This window comes from Monodon monoceros, unplaced genomic scaffold (assembly GCF_005190385.1).
Source record: "Monodon monoceros isolate NGI ecotype Baffin Bay Population unplaced genomic scaffold, NGI_Narwhal_1 Super_Scaffold_7, whole genome shotgun sequence".
Lineage (NCBI taxonomy): Eukaryota > Metazoa > Chordata > Mammalia > Artiodactyla > Monodontidae > Monodon > Monodon monoceros.
In genome coordinates, this window is record NW_021703784.1 from 101,880,262 (window position 1) to 101,889,045 (window position 8,784).

The 8,784-nt window shown below is 58.5% G+C and overlaps 1 protein-coding gene across 2 annotated transcripts; it reads left to right on the forward strand.

Annotated features, from left to right (window-relative positions):
- The first annotated feature begins 203 nt into the window (after window positions 1–203).
- Window positions 204–7,600, forward strand: RHOD (ras homolog family member D). Of its 2 annotated transcripts, XM_029209051.1 has the most exons (5): window positions 204–337; window positions 3,427–3,514; window positions 4,331–4,440; window positions 6,332–6,466; window positions 6,992–7,600. In XM_029209051.1, exons 1-5 carry the CDS (start codon window positions 206–208, stop codon window positions 7,157–7,159), a joined length of 633 nt encoding a protein of 210 aa, XP_029064884.1. In that variant the 5' UTR covers window positions 204–205; the 3' UTR covers window positions 7,160–7,600. The 2 variants fall into 2 exon arrangements, with proteins under 2 accessions (XP_029064884.1, XP_029064885.1); XM_029209052.1 differs by lacking the exons at window positions 3,427–3,514; window positions 4,331–4,440 and having other exon boundaries at window positions 206–337.
- Window positions 7,601–8,784: the final 1,184 nt, after the last annotated feature.

Genomic DNA, 8,784 nt, shown 5'->3' on the forward strand with positions numbered 1-8,784 from the left:
GGGCCGCCTGGGACTTGGGACCTGGGACGCGAGGGGCAGGGCCGAGCCGGCGCCAGGCCACGGAATCCGCCCGGCCCCTCACCTGAGCCGCCAGCCGCCGCCCGCACTTCCTCGACCCGCCCCGACCCGCCCCTTCCACATTCCTGCCCCGCCGACCCCGAGGCCGCCGCTCCGCTGCGCCTGGCCCTTCCTCCGCTGCCCCGCGATGAAGGCGGCCCAGGCCTCAGGCGAGGAGGCGCCGCCCGGCGCGCGGTCCGTCAAGGTGGTCCTGGTGGGCGACGGCGGCTGCGGGAAGACGTCGCTGCTGATGGTCTTCGCTGAGGGCGCCTTCCCCGAGGTGAGTGCCGGCCCCTCGGGCTCAACGGGGCGCCGCGGCCTGGGTGCATCCTTCCCCACCCCGGGAGGGAAGTGCGCCCGTTCTGCCTCCCCGCAGAGCGTGGGGTCGAAGGCAGTTCTCACTTTGCCCGCGGGAGTGACATCGGCCGTCAAGTGCCAAGAATGCCACCTACCCGGGGGAGGTGTCCCGGGGACTGACTTAGGCAGCCTGGGGAACATAGCGGGTCCTAAGAGAGCACTTGGTGGCACAGCATGGCTAAGTGGGACAGACAGCCTTGGCTTCGAATCACGGCTTTGCGACTTACAGCTGTGCGCCCTGGGGCAAGCCGCTTACCCTCTCTGTGCCTGTTTCCTTAACTGCTTAATAGGAATAACCGTGGTGCCCACCTCCCAGGGTCGCAGTGATGAGAGAGTTCATACAGGTCAGGGGCTCAGCTCTGAGCTGCAACAGGAAGGACTCACTGAAAAGTGGCCAGCGTTTTTCTTGGGAGACATCGTGTCTTCCCCCAGCTCTTGCCCCTACAGTGGATGTCCCGTGGGCTCAGCCTTGGAGAGTAAGAGCACACCAGCCGCTCAGACAGCTGGGTTAGCACCTCAGTCTCCTCCAACAAACTTTGGGGCCCTCAGTACTTTGCTCAGCCTCTGTGAGCCTCCGACCCCTCACTCGACCTCGCCGGGTGGAGAGATCCGAGAGTGGTGGTGAGGTGGAAGGTAAGGCTGAGAGACGGCCCCGAGTACCTGGCATGTCCTTGACGCCTGAGCATGTGGACTGTCACTCCTTCACCGACATGCCTACTGCCTGTCCAAGCGGACTCACCGGTACCAGGACGGGCTGGACACACCCACCCACTGTGCCCCACTCAGCCCAGTTCCCCTGGGAGTCCACGCGTGGGTCTGCTTCCAACATCACGTCCCCCTGCCTGCTGATCCCAGCCCCCGCCAAAGCCCTGGGGTAGTACAGCACTGGGGGGTTGGATGCGGGAGGCAGGAGCAGCTGGGCCTGCTAACCCAGAGTCAGCCTTTCTTTCCACTATGGCAGCATCGAGCCGACTCTTGCTTTGTCGTTTTTGGAGCTGATGTCACATCCTTTGGCCAGTCACATTTTTTTTAGCCGGGGGGAAGGATGTGTTTCCAGGCCCCCAGATGCTGCCTGTTAGAACCCAACAATGATGGCAGTGTGGGGGGCACCACAGAGTGCCACAGAGAGGCTAGGCCAGCCGGGGCCCAGAAGCAGTGCTGGGAGGGGTGGTCGCTCACCACCACTGTCCTGGGCTCTGAGATGGCCTTGAGAGTGAGACCCATCCCAATTGCAGAGAGGTTACAGTGCGGAAATGGGCATCTCACAGTTGATGGACAGTGTGTGTTTTTCACAATTTTTTAAAAAATTAATTAATTAATTAATTTTTTTTTTTGGCTGCGTTGGGTCTTTGTTGCTGCACGCAGGCTTTCTCTAGTTGCAGCGAGTGGGGGCTACTCTTCGTTGTGGTGCGCGGGCTTCTCCTGGCGGTGGCTTCTCTTGTTGCGGAGCACGGGCTCTAGGCGCACGGGCTTCAGTAGTTGTGGCTCGCGGGCTCTAGAGCGCAGGCTCGGTAGTTGTGGCGCACAGGCTTAGTTGCTCCGCAGCATGTGGGATTTTCCTGGACCAGGGCTCGAAACTGTGTCCCCTGCATTGGCAGGCGGATTCTTAACCACTCCACCACCAGGGAAGTCCAGACAGTGCATGGTGAAGGACACTCTGAAGGGAAAGGGAGAAGAACATGCCTGTCACCAGAGGGCTGGACCTGCCTTGTCTAGGTTCCTCTCCTGTTTGGGGACCCTGATTTCCTGGGACCTGTCTGCCTCCAGGCACAAGAGACACCTCTCCATTTATTTATTTATTTATTTATCTATTTATTTATTTATTTATCTGGGCACCGCCCGGCTTGCGGGATCTTAGTTCCCCGACCAGGTTTCGAACCCAGGCCCCGGCACAGAAAGCACAGGGTCCTAACCACTGGACCGCCAGTGAATTCCCAAGAGACCTCTTCATTTAAAAGAAACACAAGGTTTGAGAGCTGGCAAGGCCTTCATTTTACAGATGGGAAAACTGAGGCCAGAGAGAAGAGTCTTGCCTCAGGGAACAGGGCCCCACAGTGTCCCCCCATCTGTGGTCCCCCCACCCAGCCCTGAGCAAGGGAGCAAGGCCTGGGCGCCCAAGATGCAGGCGGTCCAGCACGCCCCTTGGTGCAAAGGGCTTGTGTCGTGGCAGGGTTTTGAAAACCTTCTCCCCTGTTGCTCAGACCCCGTCTGTAAAAGCTCCCCCTCTTTATTCCTGCACTTGTGTAAAAGCCCATCCTGCTTCCATTCATCCAGTCTTTGTGGAGACAGGGTGAGCTCAGGCTCAGCAGGCCTGGGGTGGAGGGGCCTCTGGCCTGGGTGACCTCCCCCTGGGGCCAGGCAGGGCAGGTAAGAGAGACAGAAACAGGGGCATCCTGGTTGGATTGTGAAAGGTTGAGAGGCAAAGGAGGGGCCCCCAAAAGCTAGGAGCTCCCCAGGGCAGGCAATGAGTCTTTATTAGTTGCTCCCGGGTGTCCAGAATCGGATCCAGAGAGGGTGCTCATGAATGAATGAATGAATGAATGAGTAAGTGAGTGAATGAAAAAACATAGGTTAATGTCATTGCAGGAGGAGGGGACGGCAGGAAGGAAGGCTCAGAAATGGGACAGTCTGGACGAGGACAGAGATAAAAATAACAGTCCCGGCATGTGTAGAGTGCTTATTTTCTACCAGGCCCTGTGCTCAGAGCTCCACGTGAAGCGCCTCCTTGAATCCTTTCAGCAACGTGCTGCGCTGGGGGCTTTAATAGACCCACTTTTTAGGCGCAGAGGAGGCCAGGGAGGCTCAGTGCCTTGGGAGGGTGCACAGCTACAGAGTGGCAGCTCTAGGCCTCCACCCACCAGCCGACTCTCCCCCAGAAACTACTCCACTCTGCTCCAAGCTACTCCAAAGAGCGGCAGTGCCGCGGGCACTCCTGGACTCTGGCCTGGGCACTGTGACCACCGGCTTCAGATGCCGCCTTCTCAGCTGCCCCCTTGACCCCTTCTTCCTCAGAGCTACACCCCCACGGCATTCGAGCAGCTCACCGTGAATCTGCACGTGAGGGGCAAACCCGTGCACCTCCACATCTGGGACACAGCAGGTGGGTGCCAGGCTGGGGGAGGGACAGAGTGGGAGGAACACAGCAGGTGGGTGCCAGGCTGGGGTTGGGGGCAGAGTGGGAGGAAGGGACCCACTCCCTTCCTTCTGAACCGGGGAGGCCAACCAGTCTCCAGGGGACAGGTGTTGGCCAGGATTAGGGCCCCCGGGAGCCTGAACCCTCCTCGCTTCGGCATCTGTGTCTGCTGCTTCCCCAGCCCAGAGCAGCCCACCATGTCCTGGAGGTGAGTCGGAGCTCTTAGCTCTGAAGGGGTGGACTGTTCCTGGCCTCCTGAGCGGTCCACCCTGGCTTTAGCTTCTGTAAGGTCTGTTTGAACGTGACCTCTGCCCTCTAGCCTCCTGACCTAGCCCACAAGAGGGTTCAGAGTCAAATCTACATCAGAACTCAAAGCTAAACTCCGGGAATCCCAGAAGCCCCCTTACCTTGGTTGGGCTGTGATATCTCTGCCCAGGTCCCGCCTGCCTCTTTCTCCTCATGCCCCATCCCCGCCCCAAGTCCAGGGCAAAGCAGGCTTCTGAGTGATGGCCTCAGACATCCCCCACTCCTTCCAGAACAGGGCTCTCTCAGCAGTGGTCTCGCCCAGGCCAGGGCTGGTACGTCCCACAGGCCAGCCAGGGGAACACAGCCCTGAGGGGGACGTTCACGTGTTGGATCCTGAGGCACAGGTCTAGGCCCTGATCCAGACCATCCCCATCCACACCCGCCCCTGGTCTTGGTTGGGGTGACCTCCCTGATGCTGGGGAGGTGCTGACAATGGGCAGGAAATCTGGAGGGAGTGACCACCCCTATTCTACCCAGGGCAAGTCGGCTACGACCGCCTGCGGCCCCTGTTCTACCCTGACGCCAGCGTCCTGCTCCTCTGCTTTGACGTCACCAGCCCACACAGCTTTGACAACATCTCTAACCGGGTGGGTACAGCAGGTGGGGGGGCAGACAGGCACAGCCCCATAGCCGGGCCACTCTGCTCCACCCCTACCCTTGACCCAGCAGACTGTCAGAGCTCGGCAGGCCCTGGATGGCATCGGGTCCAGTGCCTTTGGCATAAATATGGGGAAACTGAGGCCTAGAGAGACTTAGTCAGGGTCCCCCAGGGATTTGGTGGCAGGGTCTGGACTGGCCCTCTGACTCCCGGTCCAGTGCTCCTTGTCTGCCCCATACTGCAGACTCAGAACGCTGTGGCTCTTTCTACCGTGACCCTGCCTGAAGATGCTGGGCGACCCAGAGGCCCCCGCATCTCCCCAGCCTGGGCCTGCCCAAGGTCACACGAGCCATCAGTTTCCAGCAGCCCTCAGCCTCCATCAGTGTGACTGCTGGCTCCCAGCGGCCTCCCAGGATGTCCCCCAGTTATCTCAGAGGTTCCCGAGGCTGCACACAGGTGTCAGGGAAACGGTCCCTTGAGTTCCTCTGCTCCTACCCAGCAGCCACAGCCCCGCCCCCACTGCTGCCAGGGCCTCCATGCGCGCGTGAACGGCGTGCTCCAGGGTTCCTCAGAACACAGCCAGTGACAGCATTAGTAACCATAACCACAACGATGATGGCAGCATTTATCGAGAACTTACTGTGTGCCAGGTACTGTTGTAGGCACCAAGGACCAGGCAAGTGGTGGGTTGGGACCGGGGTGCCAGCAGAGGCGGTGGTGAGAGGCCAGCGGATCTGTTCGGAAGGCAGAACCGAACCGTCAGCGTTTGCAGATGGATTGGACATGGGTGGGAGAGAGACATTTGATCAGAGCACCTGGAAGGTGGACTTGCCATTTCCCAAGATGAGAAGGAGCAAGCTTGGGGCAGGGGGAGGTGGGTGATGGAGGCCCATTGGGCATCCCAGTGGAGGGTCAGGCAGGCAGGCAGAAGTCTGAGGCTGCAGTTCCTGGGAGGGGGCAGGGCTGGGCAGATCCATTTAGGAGTTGCTGGTGGGGAAGAGCTGTGGACTGGGCGTGGGGGAGAGGGGGGCTGTCACCTGGAGACCTGGGGTCAACCAGGAGAGCGCGGCCCTGGGGTGAAGCGCAGACCAGGTTTCAGAAGAGGGAGTGATCGCTGATGTCAGGGCTCAGGTAGGATGAGGTCTGAGGATTCCCTGTTGCGTTTAGCAAAGTGGAGTCGGGGAGGAGACCCTTTTCAAGGGCAGTTCTGTGGAGGGGAGGACTTGCTGGGACCGCACACCGGCCCCATCTGGCTCCAGAAGCCAGACGGTTTGATGTCAATTTTTCCTGAAACTGAGCAGGCGTGCGCTGCTGGAGATCTAAAGCCTGGATTCCAGGCTCCCAGGTTATAGTCCAGACTGAAATAACCAGGCCCTGGAGGCTCACATTCCAAAGAGCGGCTGACACGGGACAGGAGTGCCCCCTCCAACAGGCAAACAGCTGCCGCAACCATGTTGTGAGCTGCTTTAATTTTAAAGCCTCACTGATTTCTTTATATATTTTACCCTGTTGGGGAGACGGTCATGGGACCCCTTACCTTGCAGAGGTAGGATTCTAGCGCAGGTGGGAACTGGGCTCTGGGTGCCACCCCCTGGGTTCAAATTCTGCCACTTCCAGTTGTGTGACCAAGGGCAAGTTATATAACGTCCCTGAGCCTCAGTTAGTGCATCGGTGCAATGGGATTGATGATAGAACTTGCTTCATAGGGACTTGGGGGGTTAATGTGTTCATTACATGTAAAGTCTTAGCCTGGCACGGAGTAGTTCTCCCTAAACTGGCTTTGTTGATTATTGTTGTGGGAGTCTACCTGGAGGGCAGGAGAGCGGCCCACTCCCTTGATGGCTCACACACACACCCCCTCCCCACCTCCCTCCCCACAGTGGTACCCGGAGGTGAATCACTTCTGCAAGGAGGTGCCCATCATCGTCGTGGGCTGCAAGACTGACCTGCGCAAGGACAAGTTGCTGGTGAAGAAGCTGCGGAAAAATAGGTTGGAACCTGTGACCTACCACAGGGTAGGAAACCCAGCCCAGGGCACGGGGGTAGGGGTGCCAGGAGAGGAAACCCCTGGGGTAATGCTGTTCCGGCCCAGCCTCTCAGCAGCACCAGACATCTGGCACCCGCAGGGTGTGGGTCAGGGTAGGGGTTGGTTTGGAGGCAGTCATGGTCAAGAACTGCCGGGCTTGGAAGTTTCCAGCTGTGGGATGGAGAGTGAGTGAGTGCGGTGCACATCAGATCCTGCCTACCCGCTTCACAGCCGGGGGGGACCCCCAGGTCTCCAGTCCACAGGCCCCTCTCTGCAGCATGCCTGGGTCAGGCCGGGAAGTTAATTAGTTGATGCCTCGAGAGGCAGAGACCCAGCCGGGAACTGAGGCAGGAAACCCGATGAAGCCATCGATGGGCTTGGTCAGGCCAGGGGACAGGAGCTGTGGGTGTCCTAGGAAGACGCACCTAGGATGGCCAAGGGGGCTGGGGGTTGGCTGGACATGAGGCCCCAGCGGCACCCACCTGACGGCGGCCCCGTCCGCTCTCCCTGTTAGGGCCAGGAGATGGCACGGGCCGTGGGCGCCGTGGCCTACCTCGAGTGCTCGGCTCTGCTCCAGGAGAACGTCCACACCATCTTCCAGGAGGCGGCCAAGGTGGCCCTCAGCAGCCACCGTCGCAACTTCTGGAGGCGGATTACCCAGAGCTGTTGTGTGGTGACTTGATGGGCTGAGGCGCTCCTTCCCTGACCACACCAGCGGCACAGGAAGGAGCTGGGCGCTGACCTGGCCAATTGGCTGGGCTGGACCCAGTCCCCAGGCTGTGACCACCGAACCGTACCCCAAACAGATGGGCACCACCGAGGCCGGGCCCCTGACTCTGGCACTGGTATCCCTGGACTGGAGAGAAACCCCTCTGAGGCCTGAGGAAGGGGGTTCCCGGGCTCACCAGCCCTGTGGAGGGCTAGGCCTGGAGACCCCTGGAATCACTCCCAGCTCCCAGCCCTGGACTACACATCCTGGAGCTGCCTGTGCAGCCTGGCGCCACCTCGTGGGTGTTCCCGGGCCTGCACCTTCAGGACCCGGTGGTGCTAGGACCCTCCAGACAGAACTCACACCCTGCCCCGTCCCCCTTCGCCCTGCCCATCCCAGTGGTAACTGTAACACTAAAATGACATCACTTTTCAGTTGCGTCATGCCTCTTGTTTCGAAATGCCTTTACACACACGTTCCATGGTGGATAAGAGCACACCCCACGTAGGCACTGGACCCAGTGTAACTACCTTGGATCCAAATCCGGCTTTATCACTTTAGAACCCTGGGCAAGTTACTGGAATTCTCTGGGCCTCTCGTCTGTGAAATGGGACCAATCACGGATGACCTCATGGAGCTTTGGGATGAGGAAGAGCATCATGAGACACCTGCGAAGAACGTAGCAGGTGCCTGGCACACAGTAAGTGCTCACAAAAGATTCACAGGTGTCACTTTTATTTATGATAAATACAATAGACAATATTCTATAGATGTATGTAATATGATTGATAAAATGGATAGTCAGGGTTCTGCAGGAAAATAGAGCCAATAGGCTCTATGTATACAGAGAGAGATTTCAAGGAATTGGTCCCCGCGATTGTGGAGGCTGGCAAGTCTGAAACCTGTAGGGCAGGCTGGAGGTCGATGTTGCAGTCTTTTTTAAAAAAAAAAAATTTATTTACTTAGGCTGTGCCGGGTCTTAGTTGCGGCATGTGGGATCTTCGTTGCAGGATGTGGACTTCTTAGTAGCGGCATGCGTGCGGGATCCAGTTTCCCGACCAGGGATCGAACCCGGGCCCCCTGCATTAGGAGCGCAGAGTCTTAGCCACTGGACCACCAGGGAAGTCCCAATGTTGTAGTCTTGAGTCTGAATTCTGCAGGGCAGCAGGCTGGAAATTCAGACAGGGATTCCGTATTACTGACTTGAAGCAGAATTCCTTCTTCCTTGGGAAAACTCAGTCTTCTTTTAAGGCCTTCAACTGATTGGATGAGGTCCACCCACACAGAACCAGCCACTAACACCCACCCCCTCAGTTTCATTAGGAAACAGCTCCAGGGGTGGGACCACTTCCTCCAGGTGAGGGCTCATGGCTCAGGTTACAGAGCTGAGCTGAGGCAGAGGAAGTGATGTTAGGGATCTGCTCAGAAAACCCCACCTGGATTACAGGCTCCACTCCAGTGTTTTAATATAAGCTGCTCAGGGGTGGGAAACAACTTTTCCTGGCCTAGATTTCTAGCCTGATTGCTCCTTCCCCAAGCACACCCCATGCCCAGAATGTTCTTCCCTCTTCTCCCCCTGCCTGCCCTCCCCAGCCCAG

Coding starts and splice junctions, on each gene's coding strand:
- RHOD (XM_029209051.1), top strand. CDS start 206: ATGAAGGCGGCCCAGGCCTCAGGCGAGGAGGCGCCGCCCGGCGCGCGG. Junction 338..3,426: donor CTGAGGGCGCCTTCCCCGAG/GTGAGTGCCGGC, acceptor CTTCTTCCTCAG/AGCTACACCCCCACGGCATT. Junction 6,467..6,991: donor AACCTGTGACCTACCACAGG/GTAGGAAACCCA, acceptor TCTCCCTGTTAG/GGCCAGGAGATGGCACGGGC.